This window comes from Centropristis striata, chromosome 13, assembly GCF_030273125.1.
Source record: "Centropristis striata isolate RG_2023a ecotype Rhode Island chromosome 13, C.striata_1.0, whole genome shotgun sequence".
NCBI lineage: Eukaryota > Metazoa > Chordata > Actinopteri > Perciformes > Serranidae > Centropristis > Centropristis striata.
In genome coordinates, this window is record NC_081529.1 from 8,988,578 (window position 1) to 9,010,957 (window position 22,380).

The window sequence follows — 22,380 nt, forward strand, 5'->3', positions numbered from 1 at the left end:
TACCCCTTTTTGACCAACATGAACCTAGTTCTTTCGCTGGGCTGGTGCTGGTTCGCAGTTGGCTCAACTTTCTCACAACCTGTTTGCTTTTCCACAGTCTCGAGAGCCAAGTCATTACCACGTCACTGTATATAACTGAAAACGTCAGGTGTTAATGTTAAAACTTTGTTGTAAGCTAACGCTAGCCCGCTAACTAGCCTGCTAACTAGCCTGCTAACTGTTTTCTTTACTGTGTGCATCACGCTGCCTCTTTTTTCTAAAAAAGGGTCCTATGTTCCCTGCTCGGGGAACAAAGGGATGACCCCTAGCCCACTAACTAGCCTGCTAAAGCTAGCCCGTATCAATCATATTGCAGTTAAACAAATAAAATTAAAATGAATAACACACGTTTAGGTTGGTCACGATAATCCCGCCTCCAGCCCCTGACGTAAGTGATTTGTGGTTCAAGACCTCCAGAGAGTTGGTGCTGCTCTGGAACCAGTTTCCCATGCCCACAGCCGGTTCTTTGGCTGTCAGAAAGTGAGGAACTGGTTCAAGATTAGGCACCGGCTCCAAACTGGCCCTGGAACTGCCTTGGTCGAAAAGGAGTATTAGCTATATTTTCTTCTCTGCTATATATGCCCTACAACTACTATGCCTGTGATCTAAATTTGTCTTTGTTTTTTTTTTAAGAGGCAAGATCTTTGCTGTTTTCAGTGTTTTGCGGAAATGGACCGAGAGAAGAGAGGTATATCGACTGTTTCCAGGAGGTTTGATGTCATGCAATTAAACAAAACGGCTAGAGTCAGTGTCACAATGGCTGGTAAGTATTTCTCACAACCATTATCTTATAAGGTAAAAATGTCTGACTTTAATGTGCAGAGGAGAGGTGATATATGCAGCGGTGAGAGGATGATGTAAGAGATTACTTTTAAGGGTACAACAGGGAGGTTGGGAGTGAGGAGTGGGAAGGTCACATCATCATTGGTTTGCTTTACTCCATTAATAGCAGACACCGAACAGTTCTTTACTGTGTGCATCACGCTGCCTCTAACATCAGGAGGTTTCTGAGTAACTTACCTCGAAATTTACTGAATGGATGCTATTGACATTCAGTCAATCAAGTGTGCTACAAGTTTCAAGGAAATTGGCTGCATGATGCGCACGTTGAAGTGTAATAAAACAGGGTTACCCTCAGATTTCAATGCACATATTTTTCTTTAATTGCCCACAAGACACATTGGCTCTGCATTTGCCAAGCAATCAGGAAGCTCCTATCTACAGGCTCCACACTTAACATGCGGCTTAATTTAACGCCCTAAGACATAATCCACATTGATAACCTCTCCTTAACATTACGCTGCACATAAATATCGTTAGATTACCAAGCTTACCTTTAATGAGACCCCTGATGAGAGTTGTTTTTCTGTCTCATATCTAACCCACAGGACTCAGATTTTTTTTTACATTCATTTAAGCATTTATGGCTAATTGATTAAGGGTCTCTCAGGAATCAGACCTTTTAGATTTAGTTACTGCAAAATGGGCATAAAGACATTTTAATGGCACCAGACAGCCTAAAAGCATTCCAGAACACTGTTATGACTGGAGAGAAAAAAATTTAATAAAGATGCATTTTAGAAATTAATACAATATCTTAATGGCTCATCTTACTTGTATGCTATTTTGATTTTAAAGCTTTGATCAATCACAAACAGCAAAGGTGGAATATATTTATGTACACTTGTGTTACACAGCTTATACAGACGTGTGTGTATATATATATATATATATATATATATATATATATATATATGTATAGTATACTGTATATATATACATTTTTGATCTGCTTAAGCATTAAAGTATATGCATCAGGTTGAATATGTATAAACTATATGGTTAAACAAAAGTAGCACGAACAAACAATAAGTAATTAAATAATAAACTGTGTAGATGGAAATAAATAACATTAAATGAAGTGAAATAAAGTAAAATAAAATAAAGATAATGTGACTTTTATTGCATTAGTATGGTAGTAGATTCCCCAGACCTTCTCAATCCATATATATATATATATATATATATATATATATACATATACACACATATTGTATGTTGGAGGGTTGGGTTTTCCAAGACGCATTTTAAAACCAATTGTAAACAGGGTCTAAGACCCCGAGGAACACCATAGAAAAATACATGTGGGAACTTTGCGGATATCAGAATTACTGAGGCTTCTAGTTTCATATAGCTTCATTCATTCATTATCCTTAACCGCTTATCCGCACTCGGGTCGCGGGGGGCTGGAGCCGATCCCAGCTGACATTGGGGGAGAGGCGGGGAAAACCCTGGACAGGTCTCCAGACTATCACAGGGCTGACACATAGAGACAGACAATCACGCTTAAGAGTCACGAGTTAAACCTAAGTGTTTTTGGACTGTGGGAGGAAGCCGGAGTACCTGGAGAGAACGCACACTGACACGGGACAACATGCAAACTCTACACAGAAGAGCTGCAGGCGGGAGTTGAACCAGCGACCAAGATCGCTAACCACTACACCACCGTGTTGCCCCCATATAGTTTCAGTGTAGTGTTAAAACTGAGTCCACTACCGCCTCTGAAAGAGGCTGCTGGAACTCTAAGGGGTTAATAAAAGTTTTGCTACATCTTCATCAGGGCCATACGTGCTCCTGGTCTTGATGTTTGAGCGCAAACAAGCACAAGATTAAAGATGTTGATATTCTTTTAAAGATGACGATATCTTATATATATTCTTACGGGGTAAATGTTTTAATGTGAAAGACAGGACAGTCTGCAGTGCACAGGAAGTGTTGAGTGGTGATGTAGAGTCTCCATATCAACCTCTGCAGGCTGAGCCACACAGGGAATTTAGTCTGTGCCTGCATGCAGACCAGACAGACTGTCAGGGGGGCCTTCTTTTAGGCAGCACTGCCCTGTGCGGTCATTGCACATGATTAAAAGCACTAAAAGTCATATTTTTTCAGGTACGGCAGCAGCATTGACACAGTGCTGGGACTACACTACAGCCCTGTGAGAGACAACGGCCAAGCAGAACCTCTGTGTTTATACCACAGTGAGAAACAAGGGGATACTACACACTGAGGTACTTCTGAGCACATATTTTACATCACTTGCTGAGAAAACAGATGAAATGAAGACATAAATCTGATCTGCACAGAGGGAATATAATTCACAGGGTTCGATGTGAAGATATATTCTTCTTAATGTGCTCTCTAGGGGCCCCCTGCGGTAAGGTGCATTCCCTGAGGGTTTCATTAAGCAAAGCAAATTAATAAAATTGGTTTGTTTGCTAACAGATCTGTGTGTAAATCCATATCAAAGTGGGTAAAATATGAGTGTAGTACGACAAACTAGTTATACTGACACACAATGTGTGTTGTTTTCTACCTGAGATCCGTGCAGAGCCTCCTCTGATGTACAGGGGTGGAGCCTGGAAGGCGTAGATGACGTCATTCTCAGCTATGCTGGTCAGATCCTCCTCATCAAAGAAGGAGCGCTGGAACCCTGTGGAGTAAACCTCCGTCAGGATCACCTGGAGACCAACAAATACACACACACAAACACACGTTAGTTTCTTTGTTACAGTGCCAACATCTCATAAATCTCATAATGCTGTGGGAGTGAACTTTGAACCCACTTGATGGAACACCATCCTTTGCACCATTATTTCCTCTAATCTCAGATCCAGCTTAATGTACTTTAGCCAAGTGAGGAAATAACAGAGAATGGCGTGCAAGGAAAGGTCACAAACCACTATAATCACACTCGTGTGTCTGCAAAGGTGAGCCGTGCTGTTGGGTTTCAGCAGTTTCCGGTTTGGGTCCGGCGGGGTCCACACTGGTTACAGCTTGTTTGCAATTACATGATTATTATGACACATGAAATTCAGTTGGAGGGCAGGAAGTGATAAATCCATATACTACCAGTATAATAATAGAGGAGAGTGACTACACAGGGTTGGATAACCTTCAAGTATCATCATAAAATTAAAACTCATATTGGATGTGATCCATACAAAATGAAGAAAAAAAGTTCTACAAGTAGATTGATTGATTACAAATTACATCGCCCCCCAGATCTCCTGCTACACAGTGAGGCAGCTGAAAGCGTGCATGAGTCAACAGTATTATATCTATTTTGTGTGAGATTGGGACAAAGACAGTTGATGAAGACGGATGGACTGAAACCTCCCCAAAAGTGAAGCCAAAACATCTCAATCTCCTCCTGGTGCCTGGCTGCAGTATAGGTCATAAATCCTGCCCCTTCCATTTTAGCGTATGGGACTTAAACCCAACTAAAAAACTCAAACTGCACTTCAAATACATTTTTTCTGTCATTCTAGGTAGTTCTAATCATGCTGATGTTAACTCAAGTGTTGATTTTTCTGAAAAGTTTTAAATAGTTATTTGATTCCATAAAACTGGGCTGTGTTGCTATAATTGACAGCTGTAATTGAGCCACAATTGGTCAGGTAGATATTTGGGCTGGAACTTGACGCTCTGCTACCTGACTGGCTACAAATTATGTCACAAGCGCAAGATGGCAGTGTCCGTTTCCTGTTTTTTTTGGCTTCATTTTTGAACAGTGGAAGGGAGTAGAGACATCTGGTTCATTCTTTATACAGTCCTCAGGACTGAACTTGAACAACTGATTTTTTTTGGGTTGAATAAATGAGAGTGACTGTAATTTCCAATTTCAATAAGTACATGAATGCCTACTAGCTACTGTGGCTAACTTTAGCTAACTTAACTATTTTCTATTTCCTCCTGAACCACTCCCAGAGTTCTGATAAAACGCTCTTCACCAGGTCGTGGCTAAAAAACAGTTTGTCAAAGCACATTGTAATTGCATGGACACTTACGACATGTTTAACGCAATGCTTTCACTTAACATTAGCCTACTCTGATCCTTCAGACTTAAAACAGAGGTTTCCATTGTATGTAACTTTATACTTCACTACATTTTAAGGCAAATATTTTTTACTCCACTACATTTAGCTGACAGCTTTAGATACTTTTCAGGTCAATATTTAACATAAAAAACATGATCAATTTAAAGCGATTAGACTTTTTAAAAAATTAAATCTTATAACAGTATATTATGTACTTAAATGAGCCCTCACATAAAAAACACTGCTTACATAAAAGCATCAATACAAATAATGTATTAATATATTTAGAATATATAAAACAATCTCAGTGGGTTCATTCTGCATAACGAGTACTTTTACTTTTCAGTAAGTTTTGAATGCAGGACTTTTACTTGTAGTGGAGTAATTTCACAGTGTGGTACTAGTACTTTTACTTAACCCGTTGAAGCCTGGAAAGCAGATACGTCGTTTTGTAGTATTTGTATAAGCTCTCAAATACTTTTTGAATTTCATTTCTATCTGCTACAGAGGCTGAAAAATCTATTATTTAGTAGAAGCGTTGACACTTCTGTTGAATTTCCAGAAAAACTTCAGGTTTTAGGGGCTTATTTTAAAATCACCCAGAGGTTTTACAGGCGTTTCAGGCATCAATGGGTTAAGAGATCTGAATACTTTTCCACCATTGCAGTTTGGACAGCTGAAAACAGTTCGTATCATGGGGAATTGTATCGCATTGCATGAAAACCTGCCTCCAGTTGCCTGCCCTCCACCTGTATAAGCATGCTACTATAACATCATATACAAAGAAGCTATTTCCTTTTGCTTTATGTTACCTGGTCAGGGGAAATTTTGCCCTCGTCAGCCACCATCCTCCTCAGGCAGGCCACAGAGCCAAACAGAGGCACAGCCAGCCCGACCCGCAGGTACCTCTGTCCTTTGGTGCTGAACACCAGAATCACACACAACAACCTGCCACACATGAAAGACACACAATCAGGGACAGTGAGAAATAAAAGGACCTCTATTTAGATTTCTGTGCCATTTCTACTGCAGCCTCCTTTATGGCCAGGAAGGGACAAAAGAAGACTTTCATGAATAAATCAATACATTTTAACATTAATAATAGATCATTAGGACTTATTTTTATGTGTGCCAAATAATGGAATCTCTATTGCATTTTTAAAAACAGGGAGCGCTTGGCTCTGACCTCTCCAGAGGCAGCGCTGACATGAGCAGGGTGCTGGGACATAATGGCTTCTTCTTTGAATAACAGTACACTGAGGAAAAACAGGGGAACCCTATCAGGTGCCTGCGGAGCTCTATGGCCTGGAGCCTGGAGCTACTGGCATAGAGACACATGGCCAAGACAGATTATATGGAGAAATTGATTATTTTAACTGAGAGGAAATAAAAAGCATTGGTACAACAGAACAACAACAAAAATGAAATATCAAATATGCACTTGTGTACTGAAGGCAGGATATTGCCTTTACTTTTATAGATAAAAGTAAAGACAAAATACAAACAGTATGCATGACTATAAAAAAATACTTATACCCCAGAAAAATGATCATGAATTTAAAAAAAGAAAGGCATTTGACAAGTTTGTGATCATTATGAGGCTCAGAGCTTTTTTTTTTTTTTTTTTTTTTTTTTAAATCACAGGTGAGTGCAAAGGACATCCAGTAGCAGGACAGATGAGGCTTCAACCAACATTATTCTCTTGATCAATCGATTCAGTGTTTGAGCTACAACAGTTTCCATATTTTCAAAGTGCAAAGTGATTTCTTTAAATGTCAAAACTCCAAGTATATTGAGTTTAATATGATCTAAAATGGAGAAAAGAAGGAAATCTCCACACTTATGCAGCAGAAAACAGCATTTTCTGACATTGTTCATGAAAAAAGAAATCGATTATGAAAAATAGTCATTGCAATCATTGCAGCTCCACAGATGCTTGCAGTCTGCCACTCAGAAACTCAGGATACTCTGCAGCTAAGGAGGTTTTCTTTGTCTATTGCATATCTGTCCGTGCGGGGGAGGGATGGGGAGGGATCCCTGAAGTTCCCTTTCTCAAGTTTCTTTCATTATTTCCTCATTAAAGGGTATTTTTGGGGTTTATTTTTCCAAAGATCTAAAGACAGAGGGCATGCTGTAAAGACTGTCAAGCGCCTTGAGGCTAATTTGTTGGGCTATAAAAATAAAATTGACTTGACATGTCAGAAAATGAAAGAGCGAGACACATACAACTAAACAGACTGAGATGTCTGTATTTTATTGTGGTTGACCTGAACATGTTTTCTTTGAAATACTGCTTAAAACACACATTCTTGTAGATTTAAACTGTAAAAACAGGCATTATTGACAAAATTTGAACTTTACAACAGTCCTTCAGATCATGGGTTATGAAAGTTAGCAAAAGTAACCAAAACCAAGCTTAAAATTGTGATATTTCTCTAGTACTATACAGTCTCAGCAGGCTATTTACACAGATCAGAGATGAGAGGACAGGAGAGGTTGTAAGAAGGGATTGTAAAAATGCAGATAATACAGATGAAATGTAATGTAAAAAAGAAGGACAAAACACCCTTAAACAGATTGGGTCAGGTCCTGACTTCACACAGTTTTCATGTTTCAGTATATTCTATCAGAGGTGCTGACTGGGTGCGACAAAGTACAAGGTTTATAGTGCAATGTTCAGCGAATGTTCAGAGACAGGGTACCGATCCACAGCCCTGAGGTCGGTTACCTCTGATTTAAGGGACCTACTGGAGATGTATTTTGGCCTGAAGCCATAAAGTGATTTATAAACTAGCAGCAGGTCTTTAAAGACTGTTCTGTGACCAACTGGAAGCCAGTTTAAAGCTTTATCTACACAGGTTTACTGGCTCTTGTCACGAGTATTGTTAAATCTGAAAATGAACCACTGAACCGGCGTGTTTACTGCTGTTTCACTGATTTGGGTGAGGAACAGGAAACTTCAAAAGAGCACAGTAAACAGAGTACAGTAATTGGCTGCACTAATCAAAGCCTCGGCTCAAGGAGGTATCCCCAATTTATGCTAATTACATTTTTCATACCAGCATGGACAAAACAACAGTGTGACTGTTAGAAACTCTGCAGGGGGACTGGATTTTATTGTTCACTTAAATCTCAAATTTTAGCATTCATTTGAGACGACAATTACCATTTTCCTGCCACCTTGTTTTTTTTTTTTGCTCCCATTTTATGATAAAATATTCAGTGAAAATTATTTCTATCAATTCATATGTATAGCAACACTGCTTGCAGTTATTCAGAGTCCGAACATGCTGCTCAGTTAATGAATTAGATAAATGGCTGCAGCCACTGAGATGCATACAAAAGGTCTGTGTCACATTCACACAGCGAGCTTTACATAGAGCGTAAACAAACTCATCCAACATGCAAAGAGCAGATGACTGCCAAGGGACAGAGCCCAGTGTTTGGACTGCCAGGCTAACAAACAGTATGTGTTTATGGCTTACAGACATGATCCGGCTGGGAGGGAGCTGAACTCTTCACACACAGAAATACATTTTAAAAATATTTCTCAAAGACAATCCATCTGTTTCCTCCACTGTTTATCCCTCAGAAGTGTTTTCTCTCACCTTATCTGCCACACAGTGAAAAAGAAAGGACGGTAACTAAATAATCTCCACTTGGCTCGCTGTCAAAACGAAGCTCCTAAAAACAATTTCCCAAATTAGAAGGGGTGCTGGCTGAACTCAGATGAACTATTTCAAAGACTGAAAACTAAAAAGGAAGGGAATAACTAAGTGTTTTCTTCCGCTAAGATAGTGATCAACATCAAAACAGAGTTAAGCTTCACATGCAGGGGCTGTGCTGATTTACAGTTACATTTAGGCCCAAACAGCTCAGCCAAATGCCTAAACATAAGCATTTAGGCTAGAGGTGGTATTTGCTTTCTTGCCAAGAATGAGATTGATGCGATTGATTGTTTAATGTATGAATATGAGCTTCAGTAGCACCCTTAGATGCCCCTCAGGTCCATTATTGGGCACTCCTCCCGCCTGTTTGGCCATGTGGCTTCAGGCCAGTCACATTCCCATATACCCAGCAGCTGTTAGCTTGGCTCTATCCAAAGGGAGCAAAATCTGCCAACAAGCACCTCTAAAGGTCATATTTTATATATTATATATTGTTTGTTTAAAGTGACTGAACAGAGCGTATGGATTGTCTGCACACGGCTCTCAACATGGTGGCAGCTGAGCCAGAAGAAGCTTAAAATTGTGATATTTCCCTGGCATTATACATGTCTCAGGCTATTTACACAGATGGAGAGGAGAGGACAGGAGAGGTTGTATGAAGGGATTGTAAAAATGCAGATAGTACAGAGGAAATGTAATGTAAAAAGAGGAAAAAACGCCCTTAAACGGATTGGGTCAGGTAGTGACACAGTTTTCATGGATCAGTATATTGCCCAGTCAGAGGTGCTGACTGGGTATATATTGAGGGATGTCCTGATCCGATCACGTGGTTTCAGACTCGATCGGAATCGGACATTATGTCCCGATCAGGGATGGGATATATGTATATTCAGCATGATATCATTTTACTGCAGGCTGCATGTCAATAAGTGAAGCAGAAGTTCACAAACTCCAACCGAGGTGGCGCTAATACACCTTAAAGTTGGTGCCGCCGCCATTACAAGAAGAAGAAGAGAAGAAGAAGAAAAAAAACAACAACACGGCAGCAGTTTAAACCGACGCGGAGTATGTCTGCAGTCTGGAAGTATTTTAAAGTGAACGAAAATAACACTGCGATTGCAAACTGTGAGGTATGTAAACTGGGAATTTCAAGAGGTGGCAAGGAAAAGGCTGCATTCAATACAACAAACATGATACATCATCTCAAAAACAAACATCCGACACAATACACTGAGTTTACCCAGGCAACCCAGCAGAAGACGAGTCAGCCCATGCTGCAAGACACTTTAGAGAGGAAAGAAAAAATGCCCCGCGACCGCGATAAGGGCGCAAGGGAGCTAAGATTGCACAAATGTATTATAGAAGTATCGGTATATCAGATACTCAAAATCAAATGACTCGGAGGCAAAAAAAACCTGATTGATACATCCCTATATATATTGTTTGTTTAAAGTGGCTGCACATGGAATTCAGAGCGTATGGATCTCAACACGGCTTTCAACATGGCGGCAGCGGTTTACAGTGCTGATGTAGTCAAGTCATGTTTATTTATATAGCACATTTCATACCACAGGTCGGGATGGGCGTTTGGAAGAAACCTGCCAACTATAACGTTAAAGATCAGCTGCTTAAATGTGGAGATTTCCTTCTTTTCTCTGTTTTATATCATATTATTCAGAGGATGATGTCCGTTTTTACTGATAAATGATGATTTTTTAGCGATCTTTTAGGGTTAACAGTGGAGACAGAGCTGACAGTGTCACCTGAGGGGAGTCGGCGGCTGGCTGTAAGCCTCTTTGACAATGTTGTGGACTGGGAAGGCGTTATCAGCGGTAACCACCGTATGGGAGCAGTGCAGGGTGGCGGGAAGTGAGATACACACAGGGGCGGACCGTCTACCACAATAACTTGTTGTTGTTTGTTGTCAACAGCAGTAATTACTGGACAAATACAGCTCACAGTGAGTGAGCTACATAACAGTAGCAACAGTTAAATGATCTTAAATCACATGGAGAGCCGTGGAGAAGGTGTGCAAGTGTGTGTGTCTGTACAAGTCTATCTGCAATATCTGACCACAATAAAAACCCCAAACAAGTACTGTAAGCATGTTGTTAGTTTTTAACTGCAAGCCAGTGTTTAGATGATAGATTTATGTTGCGTGTGTTTGTGGAGGAGAGTACCACATGAACAAAGTGTGATGTAATAGCCGGGGAAAAAAAGATTGAATGGGATCTCCCTCCTTGAAAATGTCAGGATTTCCTCACCAGGCTGACCCTGGCCGACCTGACACGCAGGCTGAGTGGGTGTTGTGATGTAAAGTTGAATAAGACATTGTTTCTTAGTGCTCAGAGGGTTTTCCACCAGCTTTTCCTTTTAGATACCAGCCCTTCAACTTCACAATTACTTGTGTTCCTACTACATGTGGTGCATGAACAAAGCTGGGTGTTGTCCAGCCCGGAACCCATTTTTTAAAAATGTCTCAAGCTTAAAGAAAAGTTCCACATGTTTCCATCTTACAAAGTGAGAAGATACTGCTAGATACACAACTTTATGGTAGACATGAAACTACAGTCAGCAGCCAGGTAGCTTAGCCTTAAGACTGAAAACATGATGAATATGGCTCCAAAAGTAATGTGCAAAATGTTGTTTGTTTAACAAAACAAACTCCAAAGTGTTAAAATGGCAAATATGAATATCACAAATACGGTGTGTTGTGTGTCAGGCTATTTCTTGGCAGGACGCAGCAGCTTCAGAGCCAGGTAGCTGCATCCCGCTGTTTCCAGACTTTGAGCTAAACTAAGCTAGCAGCACAAAAACCCAGAGAGGACACATGATGATTTAACAGGGAGTTATGTGTTGGACTATTTTTTGGCAGAACGCAGTAACTTCAGAGCCATGTCGCAGTTTCCGGCTGTTTCCAGACTTTGTGCTAAGCTAAGCTAACTGGCTGCTGGCTGTGGTACTAAGAGTCTTCTACACAGAGATTCTGCAATATTGCTGTAATGAAGGTCTGATATTATGCCAGCTTTACAACTTCTTTTTATTTTTTACACTAAACCAAACAAGGAGGCATAATGCAACGCCAGTGTGTGATTTTGGAGAGAACAGCATTCAACATTCAAGGAGACGTGACATGTGAACACATACATATAAAGTCAGTCACACATAAAGTCAGAGCGAGCTCTGCCCTGGACTGGAGATAGAGCAGTGGTTCTCAAATGGGGGTACGTGAAGGCACTCCAGGGGGTTTGGAGATTTTAAAATATACATTTAAAAAGTAGCATCCATGCAAAAATCCTTAAAAAAATATGATTTAATAAGAAGAACAAGTATAAGTTCATAAAATGAATTTTATATTCATTAGGCTATTCAATTTCATTCTCCTAAAAACCCAGAGTGTCCCCCATACCAGGATGGTTGGACCCAACCTGTCACATGCCACCTGGCATCACCTGTCAATCACTTGAAAACTCAAAGATGGCGTCGTGGTTGAAGCGGAGCAGTTATAGTTTTAAATGGTTATATGCTCACTGTTTTTACTACATTAGTTTGAATCACTATATTTAAGTGATGAGAAATATTTGCAATACATTTAGTCATGGATCATTAACATTTAAAATGTTTGAAATGTTTTTTTTTTTTCAAATGTTTGAATTTTGTATGTGTTTATCAGTTCCAAAGTTTGATAAATCAGACACTGATGGCACAGCGCTCTGTTTTTAAATCCAAAAATGCTTTGCCCTGGTTAGAGGGTACTTGGCTAAAAAAAATATTTCACAGGAGGTACATCACTGAAAAAAGGTTGAGAACCACTGCCATAGAGGAAATGGGTGAGAGGAGGATGTTAGTGAAGCTGACATCCATCATGGTCAGCACCTCTCACCCCCTACATGACACTGTGGGGGCCTGAGAATCTGCTTCAGCTGCGAGGAGAGTTTCCACAGGTCTTTTATCACTGCTACTGTCAGACCCTGTTCAGATCACCACCACACCTTTGTAAGCACTTATCATTACACAACTCTAGCTTTCATATCATCTTGTGATCTGTATTCATATTTTTCATTTTTTATTCAAACTACTTCTATTTATATTCACACTTCTGATTTTGCTGCTGTGACAAGTGAATGTTCCTGTTGTGGGATCAATAGTGTTATCTAATATAATCTGATGTGATAGCAGCATCAGCACCCAACACACAACAATATGCATTAACCGACCACCCCAACCCGCCCCGACCTGCACTGTAAAAAAGGTGTGTCTAAAAACAAGATAAAAACATTAAATCTGAGGGAAATGATCTTGCTGCATGGACAGATAATTTCCCTTGACAAGATTTCTTAAATTAAGATTATTAAATCTAGAAATAATTATGTTGAACGCTTACAATAAGAAATTAACTCTTAAAACAAGATAAATTATCTAACACTTCTAAATCTGAAGTTTTTTTAAAAATCTTGGTAAGAAACAAATAATTTGCAGTGCACTCTGCTCGGCCCAGTTCATCGCTGCTTGCAGCTTTAATTTATCTTGTTTTAAGAGTTTATTTCTTATTTTAAGTTTAAGAGGAGTTTTCCCTGGCCGATGTGAGGGTCTAAGGACAGAGGATGTTGTACCATGTAGTCTGTAAAGCCCTTTGAGGCAAATCTGTGATTTGTGAATTTGAGCTATACATATAAACTTGACTTGACTTGACTTGACTTGCTGGCTGTCCCTTTCAGACATCTTTGGTGGAACAAATCTATCCCCCCATTCCATCTTTGCAACTTTTATACAGACAGCAGAGTGAAACACTAAGGTGCACTATTCCTGACTGCTTGAGCAATGTCAAACTATTCTTTTAAGTTGAACTGATTTATTACCTTTATTACCTTATGGACAGTAATATTATTCAGGTATCACAGAAAAAATATATTTTTATACTGTATGTTTATATTATTTTGGAGACCACCACTGTTTTACCCTTTGGAGTCTTGACTTTTTTTTTTATCATGTAATGTTGGTATCATTTTTTCCAGCACAACCTCACCTATATGACATGATCATTATTTATTTATTTTAACCTACTAGATTTTCATTTTGAACACAAAAAAAAAACCAAACATAAAATCTGATTTTGAAAATGATGATTTTTCAACTTTCAAAACACAATCGAGCTCAATGAAATATTTTAAAAGTTGCAAATGTGAACACAGGTTGCAAATATAACACATCAAAGGTAAAATACTAGGATACCGTGTAGTTCTGTATTTCATTCTAGATATATTTGACCTTATCTCTGCTCAAAAATAAAACTGTCATGGAGTTTCAAACCAGTTGTTGATTTTTACATTGTGATGTCATGAAGAAGTCATGCGCCAGAACTTCTGTGGACTCCAGAGAGATAAAGTAGAAGAAGTCATTTGTTTGGAACAGAAGAATGATCTGAGATAATAAGTCAGCAGGGCTCACCTGGTCTGGCGAAGAGGAATGGGGAGGGAGATGCAGAGGAACGGGTCGAAGGTGTTGCTCTGTTTCATACAGTGAGGGCACGTCAGGGAAGATCTGAGGGAAGACAGCACACAGCTAACATTTAGACAACCTTCATAACCAATGCTGGAATGTAACTAAGTACATTTACTCAAGTACTGTACTTAAGTACATTTTTGAGGTACTTGCACTTGACTTGAGTATTTCCATTGGTAACACTTTACAATAACCATCATTTATAAATGGTGAACAGATTTATCAGTTTATTCATGTTTAATCATCATTTATAAACCGTATAGGCCATTTAGAATGGTAAATAGATAATTTAATAATGTTGAACTATCATTTATGAATGCCAAATATATGGTATATTAATGTAAGTTGATAGTTACTTTACCATTAACAAACATTTAACTTATAAATATAAGTTTATTAATAGTATTTTCACTACTTACAACATTTTTAACACCACATTAAGCTTGTAAATGATTTAGAAATGATTCATATACCTTTAAGAAATTGGTTGAACACATTTAAAGATTAAATATGTATAGCACTTTGTAAACGGTTGATAATTGGTTTATAAACAATCTATAAACATCACTTAGATGGTTATTATAACTTAATACTTCTTCTCCACTATATTTTGAAGCACATATTGTACTTTTTACTCCACTACATTTAGCCGACAGCTTTAGTTACTTTTCAGGTTGAGATTTAACATAAAAACATGTGATCAATACAAAATGATTATGCATTTTATTAATTAAACCACATAACAGCATATTAAGTAGTTAAAATGAACCCTACCTGGACAACAGTAAAATGCTGCTTACAAAAATGCATCATTACAAATAATCCAATAATACATTTGAAATATATATATATATATCAATCTGAATGGGTCCATTCTGCATGACAAGTACTCTTACTTTTGTACTTAAAGTACATTTTGATACTGATACTTCTGTACTTTTACTTAAGTAATGTTTAAATGCAGAACTTTTACTTGTAGTGGAGTAATTCTGCAGTGTGATATTAGTACTTTTACTTAAGTTAGAGATCTGAATACTTTTTCCACCACAGTTCCAAACTAATCTCGAAGTCCTCCTGATTAAGTCTGGCAGGAGAGGAGGTGGCTTAATCTTGTTACACAAGTGAACTACACGGTCAGATCGAGCACGGTGTTTCATACGGAAACCTCTTGATCTGATTGTGAGAACGGAAAAGATGAGTGATGTAACTGGTGAGAAGGAGAGAGGCGAGTGGGTGGGGTGGGGGGTGTGGTAAGCAGTTGAAGGAGCTCCCCGGGGTGATCGCTGCTATAAAGGGGAACCAGCAGAAGCGGTTTCCGACTTGTTGCATCACTCAGCTGCTGCTAATGCTCATGTGATGCCATAACGGGATCCCGAGCAGAGAAAAGCAGGGAGCTTTCCTAACTGATGGCGTTTCTGAATGCAAAGGACACTGAGGATCACTGGAAAAGTCCAGATGTGCACAGCAGCGCTTTCTATTACAATAGTTTTCCGTTTATTCTCTTTGTTCATAATTAAGCATCTTCTAATGAATCCCACTCGGTTTCACAGGAGGAACTTCTTCCAGTTAGCTAATTGTCTGAACAATGAGTCAGAGAGCCCACTGAAGTTAATGGACTGATTGCTGGAAGAGATTATGTAAACTGTCCTGCAACTAAATTAAATCTTTTGTCCACTATTTAGAGTTAATCTGTGCTGGATTTCCTGGATAAGACATTCTGCAAATTCTCAATAATTAAGTGAATCTTAAATATGTGCTTAACTTCTCTGATTACATGAATTAGAATCATCAAGTCTGTGGACCACAGTGCACCAGTGGGTAGGGATGGGTGTTTGGAAGAAACCTGCCAACTCGATTATCTATAAAGTTAACAATTAATTAATCGCTGCATTCACACATGGGCAGAATAAAAGATATATATACACAGTACTATGCAAAAGCCTGTTTTGATAACGGATTCTTTTGTTTTGAAAGGATGAAAAGAGACTTGATCCTGTTATAAGATAACATCAAGGAGTTCAATGTTTTATGTTTTGTGTTCTATAATTGTTATTTAAAAACTTTCAGTTTGCAAACTGAAGCTTTATCCAACTTAATTCTCAGCTCATTGGCTTATTGACGTACGGCTGCAGAACTGAACACTCAAACGAAACGCCGTGTTTCAGTTCAGTGAGTTCTGATCAAGGTCATTATCGTTAATGAAAAATAAAAACGAAAACTAGAATTAAAAAAAACATTTTCGTAAACTGAAATAAAAATTAAAATAAGAACCAAAAAAAAAAAACGATAACTAAGTGAAACTGTATTTTGTGGTGATTAAATTATAGTGAAAATGTCTTTAGTTTCCGTCTTTGTCAACTTTTTTCATACGTAAACCTTTTTGGTTGATATGAAATCAATTTCATCTATCTGGTTTTATGACTTAATAACCTTATTGTGGCTGAGATGGATCAGACAAAGGAAATAAAGGAAACATTTATTGTGACTTTTTTTAATCTGGCACCCAACAAATACCCCATTACAAAAACACTAACATTAAAACTAATAAAAACTAAACTAAAACTAAGCATTTTCCAAAAAACAAAAACTATTTAAAACTAGCAAACTCACTCTAAAAACTAATTAAAACGAACTGAATTGAAAACAAAAAATCACTATGAAATTAAAACTAAAACTAATGAAAAATCCCAAACTATTATAACCTTGGTTCTGATACGCAGTCATAGATTAAATTAAAATAAAAAAATACACAGATCGATTATATACAGTTATAGAATTGTATAAATATATTAGCCCAACATGATAGATTAACAGATGAAGTAATAATTCAAAAGTTGTGCAAAACTAAAATAGTAAGTACATATTACACTGTGAATATTCAGTGGATGTTTTCCACACTTTGTATCTAGAAGCAGCAACTAGAGTTTAGGGAGGCAACCTTGAAGCTTTAAGTTTCATTAAAAACTAGTAGGAAAAAAGATTTAGTGCATAAAGGGAATAAAAAATTGGTTAGGGAATATGAAAATATTCTTCAGAGTAAGACACAGCCGTTAGCGAGAGAACAACTTCTCAGTCTTCATATTAAAAAGACAGTGGTTGTAGTTTGCAGGTCCTTAGTTTAACTGTATCAGTGTGAGGAGAGCAGGTCTGCTCAGGTAAAACAGATCCCCACTGATTCTGACACGTTAGGCCTGATTAAAGCAGAGAAATCTTAAGGTAACAGCTGTGAGCATTTAAATCTCTCACCACTATTGCTAACATTATTGGTTTATACACAAAAAAATAAAAAAATATCGTTAAAAAAATCGTAAAATATCTGGCAGCAAAAGTTGTCAAACACTTAGTGTCAAATAACAGTAAACAACTGTAAGTTATTTTCCAGATAATTTCTTTAAAAATACAGATAATATACACTAAATATCTGTATTTCTTTTAAAAAACAAACAATGAAATAGCAAAAAAATGTAACATTTAATATGATAAGGTAAGACTTTTTACCCTTTTATTACCTTTTTTTAACAATTTCTTTACTTTTTTTTACATTAAATATGAAGCTATACTGTAAGAAAAATATGTTGCCTAAATTTTACATTCAGCAATATGATGTACATTTTTCCTATTTTTACATAGAATTCACTGTAATTTCTAACATTAAAGACTATTAAGCCATTGAATAATACCATTGTCATTTAGTAATTTAGCTTTTTTAAGGCATTTACACTTAGTGTAGAAAAAACATGTAAAATAATGCAATACATGTGTACACTACCCAAGCCATAATTACAGGGTACAGTCCTAATGTCATTATTCTGAATGACTTTTTTTCGTTTCATTTCTTTTATTATCGACATGATGGATATAAAAGTGAAATTCTGTTCAGTGAAATAACTTTATCAATGACAGGTTTGATTCAGCGCTGCTCCTGTGACAGTATGGAAAGCACAGCGCGGCTCATAAATTGATAATAGACTTCTGAGAAGCATAACCCAGCAGCAATAAAGTACACAGAGTGTGCTGGGAGACTTAAATCTCACATAAAGAAAAATCTCGTTTTCCACATCTTGATCAGTATATAGGGACTATATTTAGATTCAATTAATTGATTCGTATTAAATGCCAAACTATCTTTTGGTGTCATGAAACATGCCTAAACATATCCCCACCCTCCTCCTCATTCTTCTAACTCCCCATGCTTATGTTTGTTGAAACTTTACGACCTTCACACGACATCCTACCATGGGAAATTAAGCCATAGATGAACTGCTCCAATGTGTTTTCCTTATAGGAAGGCACCTGACAGACCCAGAGGGGGAGGAGAGGGGGGAGTGAATAAAGCCCTATTCAAGCAAGCCCAGCTGACGCTGGCTCTTAGTGGATCTCTCCCTCTTGGCAGAGCAGAATGGCTGCCCTACGGATGTCTTGTTCTCGCCAGGAAACAGTGAGGGTAACTGCACTCCATGCATACAAATCACACTCAGCCTCCACTAAAACATAGATGTGCCCGGCGCTGCTCTAAAACACTTAGAAAGGGAAAAAGAGGAGAGGAAGAGGTGATATTCTGGTGATGCTCTAATGGAGGAAGCGTGCAAAGGTTGAGAGCTATGTATCCTCCTGTCTGGGATGCAGCCATGCCGAAGAGACTCGGAGCTTGATGCTTTGCACTGACACACACTGCTGGAGCTTTGGATCTTACAGAGTAACGCAGGTATCTTTATTATCTCATTGATTTTCCGTCCTAAGAGAGGCAATTAAAAAAAAGTCTCAGCAGGTTCAAATTAAACAGCCTGGCGGCTCATTCCTCTCACTGAGGCTGGCACATAGTTTATTCACCACACTAATGCTCCGACATGAAGAGCCATAAACCTTAATGTGTGCCTCGTAATAATTCACTGATTGAAATTAAAATATACACGTCAAAAACAGACAAGGCTGGGTATTAAAAAAAACGATACCAGTACCAGCGCCCTTAAAGTGACACTGATACCAGTAGAGTACAATCCCAAATCCCAAAAAGTTTGGACACTGTATAAATGTAAATAAAAACAGAATGCATCAAATCTTTTGTCTCGTCTTTGTGCCATATTAAATTGAAAAAGGATTTGTAAAATCATTGCATTCGGGTAAACTTCTGTTCCTTTTTATTTTTTAGAGAACATATAATGTAGATAATGACACTTGGGTTGATTCAGAAACTGTGTTTTTTTTTTTTTTTAACTTTATTCTTTATTTGAATGGATAACAATTTACTGATACTAAACACACGGTAATGATGTTTATAAAGTATTTTTTTAAATTAATCTTTATTTTCTAGGTTTTCATTTCTACTGACAATGTCATGATTTGTATTTATAATATAAAATAAAGTTTAAAAAAAGTGTTATTTCTGAGAACCTTTGCAGAGTCATATCTGTGCAAAATCAGTGTATAATCCACATGGAAAGAAAAAAAAAAATTACTAGATCGACCGCCATATCCAGCCTGTTCGCCTGTCAAAAACGTCAATATAGTTAATGTGTACAGACAGCGAAAAACGAGCTATGTCTCCATATTTCACTGTCCGCTGTATGTGTCTGCCGCCATCTTGCTGACGTAGTAGTAATTGACAGCCAAGCGAATTTTAAAAGGGCGGATTCCAGCATTTAATTGGAGATTGGAGTGGTCAAACAAACGGTGGACTTTCAAGCAAGAGATCGGGGTTCACATCCTTTGTGAAAACAAAAGTTAATGATTTTTAATTTAAGTTACCTGAATCACGTTTCGTTTTTACATAACTTGCAGTAGTCACGTGACCCTTGTAACTTCTTTGCTTCTGGCATTTACATACATTTATTTACTGTTTAAACTGTCTTTTATAACGTCTTTACGAGAAGTTTTTGTCTGTGGTTTTACAAGATAAATCCACAGAAACTGCAGCCTTTTTACAACCGCAGACTGTACATGTATGCTATTTTTAGAACGCACTATTGTACTATTGCACTACGTACAAACATGCCATGATTTGTGTTACTGACACACGACCTCTTCTGCCGTTTATGTTGGAGAACTTGTTGGCAGTATCAGTAACCTTTCATATTTTCCCCCTCTAATATTGCTATCAGTATTGGTCTCAAAAAAATCCCATATTGGTTGTACACTATTACATTTTTGAGAGTGTTCAAGTTCTTCACATTTTAATGTTTTGGTGGCATCTCAGCACAAATACACCCCAACACAGACCGTGTGGGTTGCTGCTGCTGCAGTAGTGAGCAAGTCACGTTGCATCGTTATTAGCTGCGAGCAAAACCATAGAAAATAGAATGCAGGTATTGTTGACTGGAGAAGGTTTGATTCTACTGGATAACTTCATCTCATACCTTAAATGTATTGTGTGCCGATACCCAGCCCTATAAACTCTCCCAGTACTGGGCCGGTAAACTCCAAAGTGCCAGCTACCAAATCCTTCAAATCACAACAAATCAATCAGAAGACGTGATCAAAACAAAAGGTCACCCGGTCCGACTGCTTCAGAGACGTGAGGGTCTCTCAGAGGGAAAGTGGCATCGCAGTAAGACGAGCCGCGCTGAAAATGCACCACGTCTGTAATGTGAAACGCTCGGCTGCCCGTCACTCGCCTTCACTGTAATGAACAATGCTTGACAGACAGACATTTTCAGCGCAGTCTCCATCGACTGCAGCCTGTGACTCACCCGCATATAGACGAAGATCACAGTCTTTGATCTAATTTTAGATTAACGTACTTGATCAGAGAGTAAAGAGCAATTGGTTTATAAAACAGAGGTGAGAGCTGAGTTTTCTACGGTCCTGGAAATGACAGCTCTGACTGTGATGGGCTCCAGCATGTGACAACAGATAACATAAATTAGGATCAAATGACTCTTGGCTTGGCCTGGACAGTGATTTAACTTGTTTGAACACGTATAATAGCTGTGATGATTGCACAGTGACAAACTGTGCTATTACAAGGATAATTCTCCGGTCCATCAACTCTAGATGTTGTATCACATCGGACACTGCATTGTGAAGTGCTACACAGGCAGTGGTGAGACCTCGGGACTCAGAGGGACATGAGTCAGGAAGGATTTGTTCAAAGTCAAATTCCAACAGTGATAATGCATTCGAAGAGCACTCAAACCTCTCTCCTTGTTTTTTAGCATTGCTGAAATAGACTCAGACTGTACACTTACTGTATATGTTAGAGTTCTTCTGTAAAGTTTGTGCTTAGCCAACCCAGTCATGTATATATTCCCTCTGTACCCGCTCACTCACTCTCCCGGGCGGGCAGCACAGTATTTGAGTGGGTGCAGAGGAACAAATTTTGCCTGCCAGGCTGCTAAGACTGCTGCTTCCTGTCTAGACACACCCGAGGTGTCACAGCTGAAACATTTGACAGTGAGGGTAGCAATTAAGAGATGCGCGCTGACAGATGTATTACTGGCAGTCACACAGAGCTGCCAATTTTCAGAGGAATTGGCAGATGGAGGATGCTACCGTCAAATAAGATGTTAGCGGTTCAGTCTGGAGGGACTGCGTTTAAAAAACGTATTAATCAAACAGGGATCAGATTGTCTTGTCGGATCTTAACTGCAATAACTGGTCAGTGTGGTCAGCAGGTTATGGATAGAATCCAGATGGTGCTGGGCTTTTACATCAGCATCTGGAGCTGGATATGGAAGATACAGCTGACTGGTGTAAGCAGTGGTGGAACAGGTATTCAGATCCCTTACATAAGTAAAAGTACTACTACCACACTGTGAAATTACTCCACTACGAGTTAGTCCTGCATTCAGAACTTACTGAAGTAAAAGTACAAAAGTATCAGCATCAAAATGTACTTAAAGTATCAAAAGTTAAAGTACTCTTAATGCAGAATGAACCCACATACATTATTTTATATATTCTAAATATATTATTACATTGTAAAGATAGGACTTATTTAATTACTTAATATACTGTTATAACATTTAATTAAAAAAAAAGTCTAATTACTTTAAAATTATCATATATTTTATGAATATAGTGGAGTTAGTATAAGTATAAACTTACATAAAATGGAAATATTTAAGTAAAATACAATAGTGGGGCGGCATAGCTAACCTATTGTTCATTTTGTGATAAAAGCACCAAATTTGGTACATATGTAGCTTAATATATTTGGAAAAAGACTGGATATTGGGCCATCGAATATTCACATTCTGATGACCATGGCTGGCAGTTTTCCAAAATGGCGGCCAGCTGTTACAAGTATAGATAGAACCTGAGCCTCCAAGCTGCTGTTCACATGTTTACAACATTAC

General features: G+C 38.3%; 1 protein-coding gene across 1 annotated transcript in view; it reads right to left on the reverse strand.

Moving 5' to 3' along the window:
- The window catches only part of usp43b (ubiquitin specific peptidase 43b), a 116,929-nt gene that overhangs the window by 44,949 nt on the left and 49,600 nt on the right, over window positions 1–22,380 (reverse strand). Inside the window, exons 4-6 of the mRNA XM_059347887.1 lie at window positions 14,033–14,125; window positions 5,729–5,864; window positions 3,413–3,557 (exon numbers count right to left, since the gene is read on the reverse strand). Coding sequence (XP_059203870.1) covers window positions 3,413–3,557; window positions 5,729–5,864; window positions 14,033–14,125 — 374 coding nt within the window. The remainder of the gene's footprint in view (window positions 1–3,412; window positions 3,558–5,728; window positions 5,865–14,032; window positions 14,126–22,380) is intronic.